At 40.4% G+C, this 24,834-nt stretch overlaps 1 protein-coding gene and 1 long non-coding RNA gene across 3 annotated transcripts; one reads left to right on the top strand and one right to left on the bottom strand.

Moving 5' to 3' along the window:
* Window positions 1-778: 778 nt before the first annotated feature.
* On the bottom strand, window positions 779-10,518 carry LOC26515515. Of its 2 annotated transcripts, none has more exons than XR_004310511.2 (3): window positions 10,138-10,518; window positions 9,421-10,084; window positions 779-1,505 (listed from the first exon to the last, which is right to left on the bottom strand). It is a non-coding gene; the product is annotated as an uncharacterized LOC26515515 (long non-coding RNA). The 2 variants fall into 2 exon arrangements; XR_004310510.2 differs by having other exon boundaries at window positions 9,421-10,081; window positions 10,138-10,516.
* A 12,033-nt stretch (window positions 10,519-22,551) lies between these two features.
* On the top strand, window positions 22,552-23,759 carry LOC26515564. Its single transcript, XM_014903794.3, has one exon. The coding sequence runs from the start codon at window positions 22,935-22,937 to the stop codon at window positions 23,241-23,243; it is 309 nt and encodes a 102-aa protein (XP_014759280.1). The 5' UTR covers window positions 22,552-22,934; the 3' UTR covers window positions 23,244-23,759.
* The last annotated feature ends 1,075 nt before the right edge of the window (window positions 23,760-24,834 follow it).

Genomic DNA, 24,834 nt, shown 5'->3' with positions numbered 1-24,834 from the left:
TTACAATAGATTGATCGGAAATGACATAAATTTGGTGTTGGTTGAGATAGAAAAATGGGACTTTATGCAGATTCCATTTTGGGCAAACTATCTACCAAATTTTATAAGGTTCGACCAACTTTATCTTGACAAGTCTAAAGTTTTTAAAGTTTTTTAAGCCCTCCGAATAGAAGTTTTTCAGAAGGTCGGAAAAATGACCAATTTCCATTAGTGACCCATTTCTTAAGGTTTGGGAACAACTCATTTCGAGCAATCATCGATTTATCGATTGATCGATAATCATTTATAATCATAATAATTTTTCAAGATAGTCGATGAATATTTTTACATGCGTAATCCAAATTCAGAATAAAAAAGACTAGGAAATTTTTTCGTTAAAAACTTTAATTTTAAACTTTTTATGTTAAATTGTATTGAATAGGAGAAATCTTCATCGTTTTGCAACACATTAAGGGACAGAGAAATGTCATCATTTTGCAACACATTAAGGGACAAAGAAATTAAATCTTTTTGCAACACATTAAGGAACAAAGAAAGGAAAAATTAAAATAACACATATTATAAAATAAAAATAATAAATATATATAAAGATTAGCTATAGAAATTATTACAATATTGCAAGTGCAAATATGTAACGAACTCCTACAATCATCTATGGGCGGAGGCGGGTGGTAAAACCTGGGAACCAGCGCACGCTGGAATATCCGGCTTCGGCTCGTCGGCAAGGGGGGTGTTATTTGCCGGTTCCCAAGGGTGCCTCTCCAGGTAGGGATCTAACTTCAAATGCGTGCTCGCGACGAAATATCTACTCTCCGGAAAGAGTCCCGATATCCTAGGATGGTGAGAGATGGGGGGGGTTCCCTTCCTGCGCCTTACTTACGAGTCACCCAGGTGTCATGGGGCGACTCTCGCGTGCCCACCCTACCAATGATCGCTCGCTTTCCACATCCTGCGAGCGACCCCTTTCCATGGGTACTCCTACTACCTACTCTCTGCTAGCTGCGGCATAAAACTGATGGTTTAAAACATTATAAAATATTTATTCCTACGATAGAACATACATATAAAATTGGATCATGGCAAATGCGTATAAAAAGAACTAAAGCTAATAAAATTTCAATAAATAAATGTAAATAAACATCAAGGCGTACATATCAGCTTAGAATTGGCTTAGCAAATAGCACAAGTTAAAATTGATAGAATTAAATAAAATTATGAATCAACAACGTAAATCAAAGTGAAAGACTGGGTATTAATAATTATTTTTTTTTCTTTTAAAAACCAAACAAAAAAAAATTAAAGGAACCAAAAACACATAGGAAAACTTGTGACTCTTAGAGTCCGCATTGGTCGGGACACCAAGGATTAAAAATCAAAACAAAATTGTCACATAAAACAAATTGGCCGGTTTTACTCACTGAGAACTCCTTGCTGCATCCCACGACGAAAGCGCTTTCGGGGGGGTCGCTGAAACAAAGTTTTTATGCCTTACAAATTATTCCCCACTGGGGCGGCACAATTAAATAAATCCACGAAAACAATAACACAATTTGAAGCGACATTGAATTTCCTCTGACTAGCCTTGTTTCCCGATCAAGCCATTAGGAACGTTACGTTAAAACTTTTCTTTGCTTCCTTAAACCTTTTTTTTTTTCCCGGGTTTCTTCCGATTTTTTTCTTGTTTTTTTTCTTGCTTAAATCTTATCCATTTCACTTTGGGTTTACACTGCTTCTCTAATATGGCTCCTTGAAATCACTGGCCAGGGACACTACGGACCGGATCCAAAGCTGGAATATCCATTCAGCCTGGACCTTTTACTGGGACACCTCCGATGTTTTCCTCCCTCCCGTTCTTGAAGATCGCGCTACACTGCGGTTAGCGCCTCCTCTGCGCTCCTCCGTTCGCTCGAACCTAGCTTCGGTTCGAAGCGAACTTGCTGCGGTTAGCCTATTTTAGGCCGGGATTTCTTCTCCTTCCTCGGTGCTCCTCCGTCCGCCTTTGGTTGGACTTCCTTAGTTGAGCCACCTGGAGTTCTTTAATAGTGGACACGGAATAGTCCACTCGGACTTTTGCTCGGCCTGCTAAAACTTTGATTCGTGATTCAGTGCTCTTCCCTGACCCTTCAAACACTCACCCCTGGGTTTTCCTCGAGCCACCACTTCCACCTCTACACTCGGTTTACTGACGCCGGTGGACAATTGGGAGCCTTTGAGCGTCCCCAAAATTAATTGTCACAACTGCCGGCGGGATCTTCGAATATTGTTGGTTTTTCTCCCGTGGTTTTGCTGCTTAGCGCCTTGCTGACACGTCTGGCTTGTTGCAGATCTTGCTTGGGAATGATCCCACCCATACCCATAAGCGGACCGACGCCGGATTTTCGGCGGGCTGGCTCCTGGGGTCCACAAATGGCGAACTACCGGAATTCGTTTTGTTCCAGGCGCTCCCCCAATACCTACGCTAAACCTTTTCTCATAGATGGCGCCACCCTCCGCCAACTGCGGCTCATAGGTGTCGCTCCCCGTCATGGCAAGTGCTACAATAAATATTCCCCCCTCAAGATCAGACTTGGGGTTTCAATTTCCCAAGGATGATCACCACAGCACTTGCACATCCTACTGTCGAATGTCCTTTGCATGATATTTCCCAATCAGCCGGCCCTGTAGATCCTCCAACTCATAATAGGCATTCCCTATCTTTCTCCTCACTCGGGCCTTCACAAAAGCTGGTCCCAACTTAGCATTATAGCCCGTTTGGAAATTGCTCTGTTTAAAATTTCTTCGGAACACTTCTTGTCCTTCGCTGTAGGCCACCGATCTCGAGCGAAGATTATAATTTCGCTCATTCTTTTCCTGTTGTCTCCTCATTACTTTCAAGGCCTGCTGCCGCACAATCTCCAAGGAGTCCTGCCTCGAAAAGCTTATCGACTTGTCGTCCAATAAGGACAGAGCCCTAAGTAATTTGTATGTCGCCCCCGAGGTCATAAAATGTTGGCCAAAAACCATATAATACGGGGTGGTACCTAGACTTGAGTGTACCGCGGACCTGAGAGCACAACAAATGCTACTGAGATGCTCATCCCAGTCCTTCTGATCCTCCCGTATGTAAGATCTAATAGCGGCAATAACTGAGCGGTTGACTCGTTCTGAAGCGTTCGCTTGAGGGGAGTGCACGGCTGTGAGGGTGTGCGAAATTTTGTTATCACGCAACAATTTCTGGAACAGCTCTGCTCGAAATTGTGAACCGTTATCCGATATTACATTTTCAGGAACTCCAAAGGTATGGAATAATTCCTGCTGTAGGTACTTAACGACGGTGTCAGCCGTTAGCTTCTTTACCGCTTTTAGAAAGACGAACTTGCTATAATGGTCGAGAACAATGAAGATCCCTACGTTACCGCTTCGGGATCGAGGATAGGGCCCTAAGAAGTCCATATAAAGCTTTTGGAATGCTCGTTGTGATTCGGGCGCAACTCCCATTGGGGGTCGCAAGGTATGGTTTGGTGCTTTGGTCGTTTTGCACAGCTCACAGGCCTGCACGTATTCCTTGATATCTTTTACCAGCCCCGGCCAAAAGTAATAGCGCCGAACCCGCTCCAGAGTTTTATGGATACCTCCATGCGACGCCAACGGGTCATCATGGGCCTTTTTCAAAATCTCCGGTACAAGTTGGGAAGGCACCCAAAGCTTCCAACAGAAACTGTCATGAATTGGCTCGCCTGTTATATGCTCGGTTCTTTTAAAGAGCAACCCATCCGAAATTTTTAGGTCTGGCAAATTCTCTGCATTAGCTGCGATGCCCTCCATCAATTTTAAATACTCAGGATCTCGAAAATGCGGTGACTCTACATCTATCAGAAGACCCTGTTTTGCATCTAAAGCAGCAACTTCTTCTTCATGCACTCGTGACAACGCATCCGGAACGACATTAAGGTTGCCCTTACGGTGGTCGAAATGAAATTTAAAACGCTGCAGTGAAATGGCCCATCGTCCTAATCGGGAGTGTAAATCCTTTTGACCCATTAGCCATTTCAGCGAGGCATGATCGGTGATCACCTGGAATTGATGACCTTCAATATACGGGCGGAATCGGTTTATACAAATAATAGCCGCCAAACACTCCTGCTCAGTTACCGTATAATTTCTCTGCGCTTTGTTAAGTTTCTTCGAAACGAAGGCTATCGGACATTCATCCCCTTCATCCGACTTCTGAACTAAAACTCCTCCCACGCCAGTACTACTGGCATCGCAGTGGATTGAGAAAGCCTTGCTGAAATCGGGGCTACACAAAACCGGAGCCGAGCTTAACAATTTTTTTAGTTTCTCAAACGCTAGCTGTCCGTCTGGGGTCATCGCGAACCTTTGCTTTGGTTTTAACAGATCTGTCAAGGGCGCGGCTACTGAAGCGAAATTACTAATAAATTTCCGATACCAATTAGCCATCCCTAAGAACCGTCGTAAAGCCTTTAACGTCTTCGGCAAGGGAAAATCCACCATTGCCGACACCTTTTCCGGATCGGTTCGCACCACCCCTTCACCTATAATGTGCCCCAAATACTTCACACTGCGCATGCAAAACCTACTTTTCTCCACGTTTAGAGTTAATCCCGCCATTTTCATCCGACCTGCTATCGCACTCAGGACCTTCAAATGACTATCAAAAGAGCCGGAGACAATCAGTAAATCATCCAGATAGACGAACACCTCGTTCCTTAGTTCTGGAGGCACTACTTTGTCCATGAGCCTGGTCATGGTTTGCGGTGCGTTTGACAGTCCAAATGGCATCACTTTATACTGGTAAAGTGGCTTGCCAGGGATAGTAAATGCGGTTTTATCCCGCGATGCTGGATCTAGGGGTATTTGCCAATAGGCATCTTTTAGGTCTAAGCTGGTTATAAAATTCGCCTTCGGAAGTCTGCTTAAGATACCGTCAATTTGCGGCAATGGATAAGCATCATTTTTCGTTACTTCGTTGACTTTTCTACTGTCTAGGCACAACCTAACCTTGCCGGGTTTTTGCACTAAGACCACTGGAGATGACCAAGCACTGTCTGACTCCTCTATTACTCCTAGTTTGAGCATACGCTCGACCTCTGCATACAAAAGCTTTTCCACAGCTGGAGAGACTGGGAAATGCCTCTGCTTTATTGGTTTTGCGTCTCCTACGTCGATACTATGCGCTATTAGGCTCGTCTTCCCCAATCCAGAAATGGCAAACGAGGGAAATTCTCTTACTACTTTTCCTAGGGCCAACTTCTGAGTCTCGTCTAGGATATGCGAATCTGATTCTAATTCTGCTATTTCCATACTTGGTGGCAGAAGGTCAAATGCGGACCAGAAATCTATGCCCAGGTACAGGTCTTGGCTAAGCGCAGGAATTATAAAGAACTCTATTTCTTTTGTTTTGTTTTCGTACATTACTGGACTGCGTATCCGCCCTATAACATCCTGCTTGTGACCATCTGCTGTAGTGATCGGCCCGAAACTACGCTTAAAGGGTATACGTTTTCTTATAACGTGCTCAGCCAACTTCCCACCTAAGACACTGACTGACGCTCCTGTGTCCAGTAGTCCTAAAACCGTTTGGTCTAACACGCGAACCTCTGCATACGGCCGTCTATCCGAACATTTGTGCCTAATGGCATTTATGGTTTTGACTGTCTTCCAGAAATCTTTTAAACGCTTGGCACTTCGGGATGGGGTCTTTTTAACCACTCTAGGGGGTGAAATTTCCGGAAGGGTATTATTCCTGACCCGCTGCGGCCAGAAAATAGTACTTTGGGAATTTGATTCGACCGGATCGGACACAATGGAGGCATCGGACTGGGCCAGTTTGGCCATTGGTGACATCACGGACTCGGACAAATTGGCCAAACAATTTAATGCTTCTCCTGATTTTCGAAATTTCGACGTGGAACACACGACTGCTGGTTTGGCCGTGTGTTCACCTTCCCGTTTTTTTGACATTTACTGCATGATGGTTTATATGTATTTGGGGTGCCACACCCATAACAGAAAATCTTTCTCTTTGCCTCGCAGTCATGGTAGCGGTGCCCTTCCTTCCTGCAGTTCCAACAAACTAATGCTAGTGCATCTATCTCATCAATTATTTCTGCAGCCGAAAACTCAGTAGCATCATCGGGTTCCATATCCTCGACTAATTCTGCTACTTGCTTGCGAAACGGAGCTGGTCTCTGGTATCCATAACTCCGCTTAACGTCTTCTAAGAAGCTTTCCCTGCGCCTACACACATCCCTAAGACGCTGTACGGAGTCGATGCTTAAATTGAGAAGTTCGTGTCTTATTTCGGGACGCAAATTCCTTCTGAGGATTTCTATGAGCTCCTTTTCAGTCATAGGGGTCTCTAAACAATCCGTCAGCTGGACTACCCCGTCGTAGAAGGAATCAAAATTCTCCCTTTCCTTTTGTTTTCGATCCCGGATTGCTTCTCGCAGATCTACATCTGTCCGGGTATCTCGAAATTGTTTTCGTAGAGCTTTTGTCAGTTCATCCCATCTCAGATGGTCTGCCGTTCTGTGGAATCTCCAGTAGAACTCTCGAGCTTTCCCATCGAACAATAAGCTCGCGTTGCTGCAGAGCACCGAAAAATTTCCCTCCAAAGTTTGGTGGGTTAAGGCTTCTACGCGATATAGAAAGTTATCAATAGATAACCCTTCTGGGCATCCATTGAATCGCAGCTTCCAACTGGTTATAATATGTCCCACCTTATCCGGACGGTTCGCTAGATCTGAGTTCGAGAACGCTGACATTGGTCGCGACATTGATGGCCCTTCATCTGGTTGGCGGAAGGACACGGATCGGGGGTCTGGGTTTTGGGCAAACTCGCTGTTTCGGTTTGGCTGAAGGTGCGCTGCTACATTGACCTCAATCAGTTGCCGCATTTGGTCGGCTAACTGTGTTAGCAACTCATTTTGCAACCCTCGCAACTGCTGGGAGACAACCGCCTCTATGGTTTGAGCCATATTAACTGCAGGCTCAGGAGCTATCGGTTGGGTGGCTTGGGGTTGCGATGACATAGGAACTTTGGCGGTCTTGCACTTTGGACACGAACCCTTGGATTTAGCATGAGCCTGGAGACAAGTCTTATGAAACTCATGTCCACAACTAGCCTTGGCTAACGGCGCGCTTGACAATGTCCTGTCACATAGCACACATTTGGAGGAATTAGGCCCCTCGGCTTCCAAAATTGACGAGTCCATGTTAACCCACTAACTTGTTGAATTTAATTTCTGACTACTTTCACCAAAAAAACCTAATTAAACGAACCACCATATAATTCTAACCACTCCATAAACCACATTAGATGAATCGACAAATAAACAATCAAATAAATAAATAAATATATAAATAAATAAATAAATAATAATAATTAATTTCCTAAACTAATAAATATAAATATTAAAATGAATTGGCTCAGTAAATAAAACAGCTGTGAATGATTATCACATCCCAGAAGTCAACGACCTCCAAATTATGTAATTCTTGTTTCTCTCTTTCACACCTAGAATTGTACCTTGCCTGCAATTCTTATCTATTTGGGGTCAATGAACCCTTTTTCTCCTACCCTGCACTTGCTGTTGCGCTCCCCTTGTCTGGCTACAACTCTTTTACTTGTACAGAGCAATGAATAGCAGATTTTAAATAATTAAAATATTAAAATATAATTAAAGTAAAAGTATTAAATAAATGCAGATTATAAGTCTCATACAAAATGTAAAACAAAATTTATATAATTTTAGATAACATCAAACACTCATTAAAAAAACAAAAAAAACAAACAAATAAAATTTACCGATATAAAATTTCACAATATCATAAAAATAATGCCAGCAAGCATAGCTCGATTATAGCAATAAGAACCCAAATTTGCGCGATTAGGCTTGAGGAATAGGGAATATGAAAAAAACGAAAAAAAATTTTGTGCAAGGCTGCTTATCGCAAGTCTGCGACAATAAGACAGTTAGTGCAAACCGCGGACAGACGAAGTAAAGGAATTGCACTAATGCCTCATTAGCATAATCCCCCTCTTCCTGTATTCCTGCGTTTAACACCTCTCTACGTTTGCAGCTAAGCATGTTCGCTATGATGACCATCGTGGTTTGCAGCAATCTTTATAAAAAGATGACCAACGCTGCATACCCTTCGAATGTCGCGAACCTGCTTTTAAATATATTTCATTTATATATATTTTTTTCTTTTGATGACAAAAATACCCACATCTGACCTAATCACCCGTGGTCAAGCGTTTCGTCCAAGGACAAAATACGCTTGCATTTCCTAAGCGTTTGATTAAGCAGGTGCGGATATTTATATGGAATTTTTTAAATTAGGATTAAGATTATTTTCTCTGCCTTTAGTAAGGTCTAACGTGGACAGAGAACAGAATATTTCCATACTCTGTGTTCCTATGCGTTTTACCATTACTGTAGGCAAGATACTCATGTTTGATAGCAACCGGTGGCAACCGTGGCTATGTTTGGTTGTATAGCCCACCACCTGGTTCCTGATCCTTACTATTGTTTGAGGATTTCGGGAGCTTGGGTCACAACAAAAATGTGGCCTTAAAGTTGGGCGCCAAAAATTATGATTCCTAATAACTATAAATGATTATAATTGTAACGAACTCCTACAATCATCTATGGGCGGAGGCGGGTGGTAAAACCTGGGAACCAGCGCACGCTGGAATATCCGGCTTCGGCTCGTCGGCAAGGGGGGTGTTATTTGCCGGTTCCCAAGGGTGCCTCTCCAGGTAGGGATCTAACTTCAAATGCGTGCTCGCGACGAAATATCTACTCTCCGGAAAGAGTCCCGATATCCTAGGATGGTGAGAGATGGGGGGGGTTCCCTTCCTGCGCCTTACTTACGAGTCACCCAGGTGTCATGGGGCGACTCTCGCGTGCCCACCCTACCAATGATCGCTCGCTTTCCACATCCTGCGAGCGGCCCCTTTCCATGGGTACTCCTACTACCTACTCTCTGCTAGCTGCGGCATAAAACTGATGGTTTAAAACATTATAAAATATTTATTCCTACGATAGAACATACATATAAAATTGGATCATGGCAAATGCGTATAAAAAGAACTAAAGCTAATAAAATTTCAATAAATAAATGTAAATAAACATCAAGGCGTACATATCAGCTTAGAATTGGCTTAGCAAATAGCACAAGTTAAAATTGATAGAATTAAATAAAATTATGAATCAACAACGTAAATCAAAGTGAAAGACTGGGTATTAATAATTATTTTTTTTTCTTTTAAAAACCAAACAAAAAAAAATTAAAGGAACCAAAAACACATAGGAAAACTTGTGACTCTTAGAGTCCGCATTGGTCGGGACACCAAGGATTAAAAATCAAAACAAAATTGTCACATAAAACAAATTGGCCGGTTTTACTCACTGAGAACTCCTTGCTGCATCCCACGACGAAAGCGCTTTCGGGGGGGTCGCTGAAACAAAGTTTTTATGCCTTACAAATTATTCCCCACTGGGGCGGCACAATTAAATAAATCCACGAAAACAATAACACAATTTGAAGCGACATTGAATTTCCTCTGACTAGCCTTGTTTCCCGATCAAGCCATTAGGAACGTTACGTTAAAACTTTTCTTTGCTTCCTTAAACCTTTTTTTTTTTCCCGGGTTTCTTCCGATTTTTTTCTTGTTTTTTTTCTTGCTTAAATCTTATCCATTTCACTTTGGGTTTACACTGCTTCTCTAATATGGCTCCTTGAAATCACTGGCCAGGGACACTACGGACCGGATCCAAAGCTGGAATATCCATTCAGCCTGGACCTTTTACTGGGACACCTCCGATGTTTTCCTCCCTCCCGTTCTTGAAGATCGCGCTACACTGCGGTTAGCGCCTCCTCTGCGCTCCTCCGTTCGCTCGAACCTAGCTTCGGTTCGAAGCGAACTTGCTGCGGTTAGCCTATTTTAGGCCGGGATTTCTTCTCCTTCCTCGGTGCTCCTCCGTCCGCCTTTGGTTGGACTTCCTTAGTTGAGCCACCTGGAGTTCTTTAATAGTGGACACGGAATAGTCCACTCGGACTTTTGCTCGGCCTGCTAAAACTTTGATTCGTGATTCAGTGCTCTTCCCTGACCCTTCAAACACTCACCCCTGGGTTTTCCTCGAGCCACCACTTCCACCTCTACACTCGGTTTACTGACGCCGGTGGACAATTGGGAGCCTTTGAGCGTCCCCAAAATTAATTGTCACAACTGCCGGCGGGATCTTCGAATATTGTTGGTTTTTCTCCCGTGGTTTTGCTGCTTAGCGCCTTGCTGACACGTCTGGCTTGTTGCAGATCTTGCTTGGGAATGATCCCACCCATACCCATAAGCGGACCGACGCCGGATTTTCGGCGGGCTGGCTCCTGGGGTCCACAAATGGCGAACTACCGGAATTCGTTTTGTTCCAGGCGCTCCCCCAATACCTACGCTAAACCTTTTCTCATAGATGGCGCCACCCTCCGCCAACTGCGGCTCATAGGTGTCGCTCCCCGTCATGGCAAGTGCTACAAATATGCACTATAAGTTTTTAAAAAAAAAATATATAAAAATATTCGAATTGTTATGGACAGTTTAAGTGGCGCACCCAAACGTCCGGCAGAGGAGCTCAAAACAGAGTTGCCGTCTTCTGACTAAGCCCGACTACGCAGGCAGCCCTGAGCTCTATCGATAGCCAGCTTAAGAATTCCGATTGTCAGTCCACACCCAAAGTCAACAGCCAAACAAACATTTCCCAAGGAATCGTCAAAATTTCCATTTTTAAATCAAAGCATGCAAAAGGCGTCTCAATTTGAACGCGAGGATTCCCAGGAGCACCTTCTGGGCTTGTGCGTTCTTGCGCCTTCATTTTGGTTTTTATGGAGAAGAAGCTCGCGGTTAAATGAGAAGGCGGAATGGAGGGTTTTGGTAGGATACTTGTTCCATGCGGAGCGCGGAATTTAATAACGCGCTGATGCATGCAAAATAAAGCATAAAAACGTAAAATGCACACGCAAAAAAGTAAACAAAGCGCCGCCGACACACACGCCCACAAAAATAAAGAACTTTAAGTGTGCACTAGCGGGGTGTGGCGTGGGGAACCATACAAAGGCGCGAGTTCGGGTGGCAGTTAGGCTGCAAGCGCCTCTGAAAAAACAATTTTCGCAGTCAATTTTCTTTTATGAGGAGAAAATATTTCAATGTGAAAATATTATATGAATATTGGCGGACGTCAGCGGACGGCGGTTTAAGTCTTCGTCTGAAGATTCCAGGGGCGTGGCAAAAAAAGTCCAATGTGTAGGGCCTTGCCCTCTGATTTAAGGTCCGTTCGAACACTTTAATTGCCTTGAAAGCCCTGCCGTCCAGCTCAGTTACCGCATTTAAATTGGACTTTTGATTTATGTTGCCATTTATTTGTTTATTGCATTGTTGCATTCAATGCCGGCCGGCCAAAAAACAATACAGCGGTTAAAGTGCCTATTTTTGTAATCAAATAATGGTGTAAGGGAAATTAATTGACTGGTGCAAAATGGATAAATAAGTCGATTGTTATCGCCTAGTGAAATATTGTCCTGCTTGTAACATGCGAAATCAATATAACTCTTGCCAGTTTGTTGTTTTATGGACGACGACGCCAAAGTTTACACAAAAAGCTGGAAAAACATTCCACTTTTTTAAGCACTTCGGTTTGTTGGTTCACGGAAAAAACTTAAATTTAAAATGCAAGTAAATTCCCTGATAAGAACACCAAAAAATATTACCGGAACAGATAGCAATACTATAAGCGCGCTGGGCGCCAAAAAAATACTGGGTTTTTTGGGACAACCTGCCAGGACGAAACTTGAAGTGCGAATATTAAATACTAAGTTCCGTTTGTAATTTAAGATACACAGTTTAAAAATAATTTGTTATCATTACTCACAAAGTCTTTTTATTCATTCCATACAATTTGCCAAATAAAACCTGAAAAATGCGGAAAATCAAAACCCTACAATGGCGAGGAAAATTTAAAGGAAAATAATAAAAACAGAGTATAAAATCTGAACGAACGCCCAGCGTCTTCAATGAGGCTCATAAAACGAAACAATGGCGGTGCGAGTGCCAGACGCACAGCAATTGCTGCAGAAAGTCAAAGTCATTAAAAAGTAATGTCATCGCCAACAGACCGACCTCCGACCCCGGACCCATGAGCCCACAGCCCTAAAACCATGACGTCTGACCCCAACCCCGAAGATGCCTCAGTTGCCCGCGTCGCTTAGTTGCCATTTCAACTCCTTCAGACCTTCTGCGCTCCATTAATGATGGATGACGACTCGCCTTGATTCCCGTAGACCTCCCGGAACACAGATCCCAGAAGCCATATCCACCACTTCCTCCCAAGAGCCACCGCCCCGAAAATGATTTGATGAAAACATTTGAAATTTTTATCGGGTGCAAATTTATGCAGAACTGTTAATGTCATCGCCGTTGCGTTGGCCGCAGAAAAATGATGACGATGCCGTTGTGACGTTGAGATATGAAGGAGCATTACCTTCTGGAGGATCTGTGGCAACGTGATTGGTGATTTGCTAACGCCATATTCCCCCCAGCTGGAAAGTCAGCAAAGCGAGTCCTGCGGTTAAATGTGTGAATGGCGGGAGGCGATAAGAAGTTTTTGTCCTTGTTCCTTTTATGGGATTTAATTTTGATAATCATTTGCGGCGGGTGCACCTAAAATTTGTATTAAATGACTTTGAAATTGATTAGAAGCTGGCATTCCTTATTCTTACTTTTAAAGGCGTGTGTGATATAAAGGACCTCAGTCGACGAAAAATAATCGATTTAGCTGTACATCACATAATAATTTTAAAGAGAGGGGTGCTCTTTTAAAGGGAGGGGTGTCTCTTCGTAACTGTAATGCCTACCCCGCAAATAAATTCATATTTTTCTTTTTGATGTAGTTTTATTATATACGAATTTTGTTTTCTTTAGTCTTTTGCCTGCAAAAAATGGTTAATGGTATACAAACAATAAACAAAAATCAATTTGCGATGCATATATTTTAATTTAGTTTCATACAAATACGTTTGTTTATCCTATAGTTAGAATATAATATGCCAGAAATATGACAGTATTGTTTTGAAAAGTATTTCGAATTTGTTCCAAAATATACGATAGTTTCCAAAAAACTTCCCAGTTCCACACTTTTGTTTGACGGGCTTTACCACTGGCTTTTTCGGAGAAATCGCAATAGCTTCTCATAAATAAATGCCTCGTCCCAAAAACCGGGATTTTCACATATGTATATAATTTTTTCTTTCTTGAGCGACTTGTAATATTAACAAGATAGATTGTATATGGATATGCAGGGATAAGCTTTTGCTCCTCTCGATGCCACTATAGCCTGTTTTTTTATTCATTTGGTAAGACCTGTTATTATTGACCGTACACCTTACAAGAACTTTTTATTATAGAATATCTTCTATTCCATAAACTTTAAGCAAATTGCAAACGAAAGTTGCTAGGATTTTACATGACAGTTTATGGGTTTGAAATGGGCGTAGATGTGGGTGTGGGGTGCGTACGAATGGGTGTAGTCCCGCTATGTACATAGAAGTATATGGTCATGTGGCAGTAATATGAAAGTTTTTGCTTTTTATGCCATCTGCCGAGTCCCATGGGGCAAAGTAGCTCTAGTTGCGCTGCTGTCGGTGGCTTCGAGTTTTATTGCCCCACGGCTTGCTGAGGGATGCCGTTCTGGTAGCTCAGATGGAACTGGTGGCTGGTCCCCTAGTGGGTGGTGCGCTGGTGGTCGGTGGTGGCACGTGCACTCCCACAGGTGACGATGGCCTCGTTTATGAACAAACAACAAAATGTTGTCAACATTTCAAATTTATTTGTTCAATACACAAGCACACGAGCATATGCCAACATGTGTATGTGGTGGATTCCTACACATGTCGATGTTGTCCTTTCGCAGAGCGTATTTCAACGAGTCTGTCCCTCTGTGTGTGTGTCTGGGATGAGGGTGTGTGCGTGTTATTAAATTAAACACAGAGCTACCATCACTGGGCCAAAAAGCATTCATTAGCCACGTTTACTGCACCCGTGGCGACCTCCATTCAGGCTGATGAGTTTTCCGCTCATTTTTTCTGTTCTGTCTGAAAGTAAACTTTCTGTGTTTGTTTTTCCTATGTACCTTGGATTTTGAGGGAAACTGGCGAGACTACAATTGTTGGGCCCAATGCGCATAGCAATTTTACTATATTGGATGGTTTAGGTGTACGTGGTTTAATTCCAAATGAGTGTGAAATAAAGATTTTATTTTGATGAACATTTCTAAAAGATATATATATATATAGATAAGATATATCTAAAAAAGTTGGACTTTTTCTCTAAAAAATATGTAAAATTCTGCAAATCAATCAAAGACTTACAACATTGTCATTCATTAAGTTTATTTAAAAATCAAGATATTTTTTTTCACCAATAGGATATATATTTATTATTAATTAATAAGTAGTATTTGGAGTATCTATAACTATAAAATTTAATTAAAACACTCACCACATAGGTGACGAACCGCTCACTGTGGTGTTAAATAGTTCTGACCCTATGGCATGTGTTTCACAAAATATTCATCATGTCGATTTCTGTTAAATAGTTTTGATTAAGGTACAAATTTATTAAACCAAAACGAGAAAAGGTTTAAGTTTCTTTGAGAACAAGCTTAATCTAAACGTGATCATTAACCTATTGCCCTATTATTTAGAGCAACTAAGACTTTAAGGATTCTTATATAGACTTTATATTGGGCTCTTTTGAAAAGAGATAGTAGTTGGGTATCAAAACGTCGAACCATCGCTCCTTGTGTATGAGTTTTGAGAATTTTTTTTCATTACATTTTCTATTTGCTTAGCATTGTTGATCTTGTTCCCGTTCCCGTTCCCCTTTCCGTTTCCGGTTCCTGTTGTTGTCCTTGTTTTTGTTTCGGTGGTGTTATTATTACTGTTGCGGCTGCCGTCGGTGTCTCTGGCGCTTCGTGACTTTGTGAATGTTGGATTTTAATATTTCGGCCTTATTTTGCTGCCATTTGGCCCGACGCTCTTAGACGTCACGATGACGACGGCTACGTGAGACTGTTCGCACACACAGCAATGATTATTGCACACCATTTTGGCAAATGGAACCTCGCTTCTTCTTCCGGGGCCCTCGTCCTTAGGCTCTCCTCGCCGGATGCCCGTTGGCATTTAAATGTAAACATATAATGTGAAGAAAGCGCCAACGCAGGGGCTACAGCAGCTGCAGTTAAATGCGATTGTGGGCCAGCCCCATCGCATTAATTCTAATTAACTTTTTGCGGTCGTCTAACCCAAAGACCTCCACTCGCTTTATGGGCACTCGGTTTTTTCGGGTTCAAAACCCTGTGGCCCGGTGGTCGGGTCCGAATTGCGCAACAAATGAAGTGCAGGCAATAAAAAGCGACAAAGGCAAATGGCGAACCTCTGTCTTTCGTCCTTCGCCCATAGTCCTGGGCCTTATTGCGTACCATGAAATGGAAATGAAAATTTATATCCTCTGCGGCGGGTACAGTGGGGCGCTTGGCTCTCAGCTCTCCGTTCTCAGCCATGTGATTAAAACACCTGCGCCGACAGCTGCCAGCTGCTAGGATACACGCACACACCTACATGCGTACACTCTACAGTGTTCACACATTCAGACAAATAAACGCACTCAGTTGCCAGTGGCCACCGGGGGACATTAGAAGCCGCTTGATTGTCCTCGGCAGCCGGCTAGGCGATCATAGCTTTTCATTTTGCCAGGCTAATGAAACGTCATGTTATTTATGGCCGGAATGCGCTCTAATGCAAAAGCATTTCTCCTCATTTGGGCCGGCGAGGGATTGTCCTGGACACAGAGCAATTGCTGAGTTTTCTATCGCAGCTCCGCTGCCAGTTACTCTAACAGTGGCCTTTTTCATTTCCCTAATGTCAAAATGAACAAACCAGTACATCAATGGAAATTTTTCAGAGGAAATCCTGAAGCGAAAACTAGTAAGAAAGGCTATAGTCGAGTTTTGCTATATGAGCCGTAATCTTCTTTTCCACACCACGCCCTTACTTTCTACAAAGATTACACAGGCCAACAGCAAAAAATCTCCACGCATAATTTCACCTGCTCCATAACCTTTAAGCTCTCCTGAATCAAAGTCCAGTACAAACATTCTTCAATTTTCTTCAATTAAATTGGAGTTTTTAATCTCATATTTTCAAAAAGTCATGGCTATCTACAACTTCCGTAAAGCTTTACTAAACAACCTGAACCTGCAATAGATACGTTTTGAACAAAGAAACAGTTTTAGATAGCCATGACTTTTTGAAAATGTGAGATTAAAAACTCCAATTTAATTGAAGAAAATATTGTTTCACGACCTATAATAAATTAAATAAAATTATTTACAGTTTTTCCTTAAACCCAAAATTAAAACATGGTATGATCTACTGATTTCAATAAGAAAATAAAAATCTTCCATAGAAAAATGTTTGGGGAAAAATCATAGAAGACCAAAAATTAATGTAGAAAATCTGAGATTTCAACTTTGGTTGAGTATTCCAAAGATATGGTAACTGCTAGATACCATTTTTTAATTTTAGTTGGTACACATACATTTCAAAAATGATATGTACTAAAAACAATGATGGTAATCGCCATTACACGGCCTACATAATTCAATATATGGTAAAATTTGATCAATTTCGTCTCTTAGGTGTACCGCGGAAACTGTGGGTGATAAGAACCTATGTTTGTTCTGGAGTTTGGTTCAGGGGAGCCTAAAGGTTATGGAGCAGGTAAAATAATGCTTGGAGGAAAAAAAAAGTTGGAAAGTGTCGGCCTGTGTTTTTTTTAACATAGCTAACTTTTAAAAAAGTACATTCTTGAAACAAAATGGTGTTGCATGGGTCTTCGGAACAAGTTACTGAACATAACATTGTCATTGATAAAAAAAATAATGTTTCTGAAGGGCATTTTGAGGGCATATTTAGAAGGTAAACCTTCTAAATTGTTATAAGCCTCATTTTACCCTTGTTTAATGGACTAAATAAATATAGGGAGATATACACTAGTCGGCATATATATTTTGACATAGCGATGCTTCATTTTCTTTTTCAATTATTTCTTTATTTAAAGGAAAACAATTATTGATTTAATTTCCAATAGATATTAGTAATGTTTTATTACCAAAATAACAGTTTTAGGTTTTTTATAAATATATTTTGTATTTATTTTTTAATTTAAACTAAAATAAACTAAATTCGATAGGTGGCATAAGTATTTTGACATAGCTTTGTTTCACAATTAAATATAACAGAGTGCAACAGTGATTCTGAACCTTTATAGTGAAATAGTAGGAATTGTTTAACTGTTCGAGTATTACACAAAACCGTGTATAAAAAATTGTTTAACACCCTAAAAATCTTGATTTATTTTAACAAAACCAGTTTTCGGGACTTTTTTGCGCTTAAAAATTCCTATACTCGTTTTTTTTAAACCGATTTCAAAATTGCCGATGTTTTTCAATAGTTAAAGGTTGTAACTTTTGAAAAAAAAATATATCTTCGATTTTTTTAGGCAAAAAGGACAAAATTTTTACACCTGAAACTGAAATTTTCGCCTTTTGATCGTGTTTTTCGGATTTTGACGCCAGTTTTTCGGTACAACTTACAAAATTTCTGTCATGAATGCCACATATCAATGTTGTCTCATTAATACTGAATAAAAAGAGACAAATTTCATTAAAAAACTATGAAAATTGTTGAAGTTATAACGGTTATTCCAAAAAAAGTCAATTCAACATTGCGAGCGCACCGGAGTAACAGTAGGAATATGCTCTTATTCTTATAGTGCTCGCAATGTTGAATTGACTTTTTTTGGAATAACCGTTATAACTTCAACAATTTTCATAGTTTTTTAATGAAATTTGTCTCTTTTTATTCAGTATTAATGAGACAACATTGATATGTGGCATTCATGACAGAAATTTTGTAAGTTGTACCGAAAAACTGGCGTCAAAATCCGAAAAACACGATCAAAAGGCGAAAATTTCAGTTTCAGGTGTAAAAATTTTGTCCTTTTTGCCTAAAAAAATCGAAGATATATTTTTTTTTCAAAAGTTACAACCTTTAACTATTGAAAAACATCGGCAATTTTGAAATCGGTTTAAAAAAACGAGTATAGGAATTTTTAAGCGCAAAAAAGTCCCGAAAACTGGTTTTGTTAAAATAAATCAAGATTTTTAGGGTGTTAAACAATTTTTTATACACGGTTTTGTGTAATACTCGAACAGTTAAACAATTCCTACTATTTCACTATAAAGGTTCAGAATCACTGTTGCACTCTGTTATATTTAATTGTGAAACAAAGCTATGTCAAAATACTTATGCCACCTATCGAATTTAGTTTATTTTAGTTTAAATTAAAAAATAAATACAAAATATATTTATAAAAAACCTAAAACTGTTATTTTGGTAATAAAACATTACTAATATCTATTGGAAATTAAATCAATAATTGTTTTCCTTTAAATAAAGAAATAATTGAAAAAGAAAATGAAGCATCGCTATGTCAAAATATATATGCCGACTAGTGTAGTTGCAGAATCAGATATGAATTTCAGAAAATTTTTAGTGAAGAGTACTAATAGGAACTTAAATATTCCAGATCCGGATTAATGTAACAAAGTTGTATTAGACGCACATTGCGTTTTGGTGTGCAATTTACTTTAGATAGGGGAAAAATTCCCTAATTTTTTTAGAATTATTGAATCATTGAGAATATTATTTCTTCAACTAACTAACTTCTTCAACTAAGTGCGATGCTTAAGTGTTACCATTTTTTCAGTTATTGATTTTCGAGTTTTATCAGTTTTTTTTTTCTTTCATAATAAAACAATATTCAAAAAAATATATTTGTCAGCGTTTTTTTTCTTATTTAAAAAAAGCTCACAATATCATCCTAAAAACACCACCAATTTTTGAAAGAATTTATTTTTTTTTTTATTTCTAAGGAGATGGCTACCAGTAAAGCACATTTTCTAAATACTAAATAAATAAAGTTAAAATATGTGTCGTAATCGAAATCTTAATACAATTTTCAAAATTTTCTATATCTTAATACAATTTAATACAATCTGTGATGTAATTTCAAAACGTATAAATTAACAGATATACGCACATTAAAATAATTACATTTAATATACAAACTACTACCCACTAGGAACCCCTCATTTCACTCTGAAATCGAAATACATAACAGATGAATGGCTGCAAGCCATCGATGAACTGAAAATTTCTTAAACACATAATTCATTCAACTAACCCAGAACCTAACAGCTCAAAGCCGAAGTGGAGACGGCCCATTAGACTCGCTGTTCAATTTGTCTTAAAAATCAGTGGAGGACCCAGATTTTGTATAAGGAAAACCAACAAGAACGGATCCTGACATATTGCTCACTTGTCACTTCGGAGAAAGCGCTTCAGTTTGGATGGGGATTCAAATGGGTATGGGGATTGGGGGCTGTTGGGCCCCGGGTCGGGGTTCACAGCTGTCCAGACCTTTCGCAACCCAAACGTGTTCGGCATTGATAAATTTACAGGGCGTGATGGGCATGAGGCGAAGAAAGCGGGTCTAAGGCAACCAAATGACTTCCAGCGGTCACGCCATTAAGAATGCTAATGTGTCTATTCAATGCGAATTTTATGCAAATGGCAAGGTTAAAAGCAAAATAAGAGCCGCGCTCTGGTAATGCGATAAAAAAATTTGACACATCATCACTTTTCAATAAAATCAACAAATTTTATTTAAGTCACCCCCAGAGGATGCGCCCGCTGCCCGCAGGAAACTTTTCTCCTTCGTCCTTCATCCTTTCTACGACTTTTTCTCCTCTTATTCTTTGATATACATATATATTCTTTTTTATCACAAAAGCAAAAACCAGGACGGATGTGGATTGCCGGGCGGGTGGGTAGGAGCATTGAAGGGGCATTGTGAAAATGGCATTTTCTATGGAACCGAGTCAGGGAACTGGTACTGGAAGCTTATCCATTTTGGCCATACGGTTTTTGCCATGTTTCCCCGCTTGTATGGCTATGTTGGTGTGTGCCTTATTTTCCCCGACCCCCTGACCCAATGGTCTTTTGTTGGCTGCCTTTTCTTTTGGCTTTTCGCTTTTGTCCAACTGCTGGCCATTGTCTGGGCTACGGAAGTGGCCAGTAGCTTTCAGGCTCAGGATTTCAGCTAGAATTTGAAAATACTTTGCATTTGGAAAATTCGAAATCCGGTTATGTTACTAATTTCTATCCAGGCCTCTTTCGGGCAGAGTCGTCTGAGCTTCTCGGCACTCAGAGCTCAATTACAACATCCAGCAGAGAGGACCCTAAAAGCAAACCCAAATGCCAATCACGTGATTGATGGCACTGACGATTGAGCCACCGGCGGGATGGCTCGGGTTGGGTGGTCCATGCACTCGATGGAAAACTGCCATAGCCGGCTTCCCAGTTATTTTCCAAAGCTATCTGCAGCTGCGTTTCCGCTGTCAACTTGAGCCGCTATTGGGCCAAATGTGGTTGCGCAATTACACGATAAAGTGCACATGACAATACACAGCTCGAAACGAGTGTCACGATCTCGATTTTCATTAGATATCAATAAAAAAATAACTAAGTGAATAATTCCATTTAATGCGAGTTTATCTAGTGAGTGTAACAGATTCAAGTTCTATGAACTAGCCCGAGCAGATGTATACAATTTCCAGTGTACAATATTACTTTTGCCAAGTCCACGTCAGTTTCTTAGTTATTTTCTTTACGAGTAGCGAACAGGGCTTATCAAACGGGCTGAGCAAATACCATTAACGCCTTCTTCACAACCGAGTGCCGAAAACATTTATGTTTATGTTTATTATTAAACGGCCTTCGCTTAATTGCCCGTCGTCCTTGCCCTTGCAGACCAATTGAATTCGTTCCACCTGCCGTGTAGACATCGCGTGCAATTACTTGCCCGCTAAAAGGCATACGAAAAACAAATCCCATTCAATTAAACAAAACGAAACGCTAATGAAAAGCATTTAGCCAAAACCAATATTATTAGAAGTTGAGGATTAGGATACTTTTTAGTTGTACCAAGTCAAGCAATTATTCTAAACATTGTAAAAATATTTCAAGCCCAAGATAAATAAGAGTTTTTTCTATGCCAGTTTTTTAATCATTACTCCTAATAAAACAACATAATTAAATCCGCAGAACGAATATTTTGTTAGATAAATATGAAAGAAAGCTACCTTTGGAATAGTTTGATTTCCAAATTGTTTCATTTAGTTCTGAATTCAAAATCGATTCCCTACTAACACTTTATTTAACTTTTGGAGAATTAACTACTACATAACTTTAACTTTTTGAGTATTCAAATAATTTTGTTTTGCCTTCCAATAGGCTCTTTTTAATGGGTTGTTGCAAAAAACCTTAAAGTATGCAAAAAGTTGAATCAAAAATTTGTTAAAAACTTTTATAGAATAAAAGGTATTGGAATGTGAGGGAACCTCTGGTGTGAGTGACTCACGATTCTTCCATAAGGAATTAGCGAGTCAAATCTGGACATCGCGACCGACGTGTAAGTTTCATCGAGCATCATTAGCAGATGAATCATCCGAAGATGATGCGTTTTTAGATCTGGTATAAGATCTAAAAACTTATACCAGAACACGTTGTTATGAACTGGTCGGTTAATATAGAATGAAAGAATAGAATGCCGTCCTTACTTTTTGACATTGGGATATTTTTTGGTTTGAGACCAAACCTATTCTCTCCGTCCATGCACTTTATGATCAAATATCTGCCTTTAAACAAGAATCTTTTGCTGGTTTTAAATGAATGCATGATAAAAGTTCTTAAGATTCTAATTTTAAATATGCTATGATTGATTTTGAAATAAATTATTTCAAAGAAGCTACAAAGGTCTACAAAGCGGGGAAAGATGGCGATGAGTAATTTGAAATACAAAATTGGGTATTCCCCACTACTTCCAGTAAGCTGCTGCAAAGCCCAAACATGGCCTAGATCTTTCCCCATGATATCTCCAATTTAAATATCAAAAACGTTCTTAAGCCCTTTCATTTGTTCGTATCTAATATCAAAGTTGGCTTCATTAAAAAAAGAATCTCGTTTGCGCCAAGAGAAGAGCAAAAAATTGTGACGGCAATTTAATTAAAAACTTATGAATGAGTGAACAAAAAAGTTTGCTCATCCTTAGACCTCAAGATGTTTTTATCGTTGTTGTTTGCACAAATGAAATCCCTCCCCCACGTCCTGTCTGCCATACAAACTTTATGCTTTGTGCGAATGGGGTGTGTGTTGAGTAGTGTTTGTGTTTGTTTGTTTGCTACGGAGTCCTGGCTGATGCAGATCAGCAATATACGACGTCAGTGCGGCATCAAACTTCCATAGCGTAAAAATATAATTGGAGAATTTCGAAAGTTGTTGTTTTAGTTTGTGGCATGCTCCGTCAAAGGACTCTGCTCTGGCATCAAAGTAAGCCATTTTTTATAATCCCCCGGAAATCCAATTGCTAAATCGATTTCGAAGGATGCCCAAAAGTTTTCGTATTTGGCCAGCGCTCAAGAATGCATTGTAAATGTATTTACACAATTTTGTCTCTCGGTCGCAATTTCACTTGGCACATTCGCCAGCATTTCTCATCGTTTAGCCCAAGTCCAAGTCGATTTCCAATCGTCATCCCAACCCCAAACACATCCCAAATCCGACGGTTTATTTTGGTTCTGCTTCAGTTCGGCCTGGCTGCCTTTCCACTCCATCCCATTGTGTGCACTCGGGGAAAAAGTGAATAAGAAAATTTGTTTGCCAACTTTCGGTGTAATTTGTAAACATCAAAGAGAATGGTAAAGAAAACATGTCGCCGGCCGAGTCAAAGGGATCAAGAGTTGCTTTGCGAATTCGTGCGGAAATCTTCTACGTGTGCGGCATGCCAAGGCTCCCGGCCTTGTGTGCACATCAAGAGAGTAGAGCAGTGGCCTCCGGCGAGTATTTTCTCTTGCCAGTTCAACTCCTGCAAATCCCCATCGAAACTGATCCAAGATGTGGGCGGACCCAAGGTAAAATCATCGTTTATGCAGTATTACGTTTCTGGCGAAAGGAGAATGCGTCAAAAAAAGAGACACGGGAATGTATTTTTTATCATTAGATAACATTTTAGACATTAGAAACGAAACGCATTTCAGAATTTGTAATTAAGCTGTAGGATCTAAAAATTTACAAATAATGGATTTTATGCACTAAACTTTAAACTCGTAAAGTTACAGTTAATTATAACATTAATTTGAATACATTACTAGTGCCAAATAGAATCCAAAAATGAGCATTATTCAAAATTCGATTAAAGTGCAATATTTCAAATAAGTATTGGTTTTCGGATAAATTTTTTTCAAATGTAGCCGAATGGCCGTGCTAATGAAGCGCCAGTCCAGCCAATTTCTGGGCCGCAACTGCTCGCAAAGTTATGATAACAAAGAACTAATTAAGAAACATGACGTCCTTATGACAGTCTCAGCCTGGGAATCCTTGGAGGCTACACTTTCAGTTCTTCCAGCAGCATCTCGTCGCCGCAGCGCCGCATCGCTCTGATGGTCTGATGTACTAATTAAGTTTTGAACGTGACGAGAAATTGCAAGTAGCAATTTCGTTGTTTGATTTTTCGCAGCGAATTTCTTTAGCCCCGATTTTTTCGACGCTGCTGCTGTGGCTCCTTCTCCTCTATCCTCTCTCCTGAGACCTTTCATCTGAATAATTAGCTGCAAAGTGGGCACAGTCTCTGGCGTCGAAGGCTCGATGAGCTCCACGTCCGGCAGTGTCCAGGCGTGTGGTTATTCTGGATGGTTCAGCAAATTAGAATTAATTTTCCTGACGCTTGGATAGTCTGTGTTTTCAACTTCAATAAGTAGCGCTTGGTTCAGAATACCATTAATAGGGTATTACAAATTTGGTATTGAGTCGTTCTTATTCGAAACCCCGATTGTGAGGCTCTTGCAACCGAAAATGGCTTAAAAACGTCTCTCCGCTGAAAAGCTGGACTCTACGTAGCTTTGCATCTTATTTTCATTCCCGTAATATTTAAAGGGATTGCCGTCCCCCAGACCGACCGTAGCTTTTTATTCTTTGATTCAGATCGGCTTTAGCGCTCCTTGTTGAGGTTTCATTTCGCTTTGAAAATGTAATTACTGCGAGAGCTCGACGCTCCTGCTCCTGTTGTCTCCTGGCAGCAACATCGTGTTTTTCCTTTCCAGCATCCTTTAATATGCATTTTTCACGTTTTCCGCTTTTGTCTCCGAGTCCTTTGTGAGTGTGGAAAAGTGAAATGGAAGCTGTAGCCAGTTTTGGTCTCGGGGGTTCGAGTCGGGCTGTGGAGTGATAAAAATTACCGTTGCGGGGATTAAGAAGTTTCGCTATTATCATTCAAATTATAATTACTCGCAATTGTTTTTATAATGTTCATTAACATTTAGCGCCTTCTGGAGCAGCCTGGAGCTGCCGGCAGTTTTCGAAGCAGACATTTCCATAATTATTTTTTAAATTGCAATTTTCCTCTGTTCCTTGGCAAGCTTGATGCGAGGATTTTTGTGGAATGTGCGATAGCATGTGTTAATTAGGTTTTGGCTTGGTTTTTCCAACTTTCCTCCCATTCTATGTTCTGTTTCTGCGTTTGACCCACGACATATTGGATGGAGGTCCTTGTGACGTTGGCAAGTGTTAAATTTTTGTCGAAGGAAGGCAACAAACTGC

The sequence above is a fragment of the Drosophila ananassae genome, chromosome 3R, assembly GCF_017639315.1.
Source record: "Drosophila ananassae strain 14024-0371.13 chromosome 3R, ASM1763931v2, whole genome shotgun sequence".
NCBI classification, from domain to species: domain Eukaryota; kingdom Metazoa; phylum Arthropoda; class Insecta; order Diptera; family Drosophilidae; genus Drosophila; species Drosophila ananassae.
The sequence above is the reverse complement of the archived record's forward strand: the minus strand, read 5'-3'. Positions and strand labels throughout refer to the sequence as shown.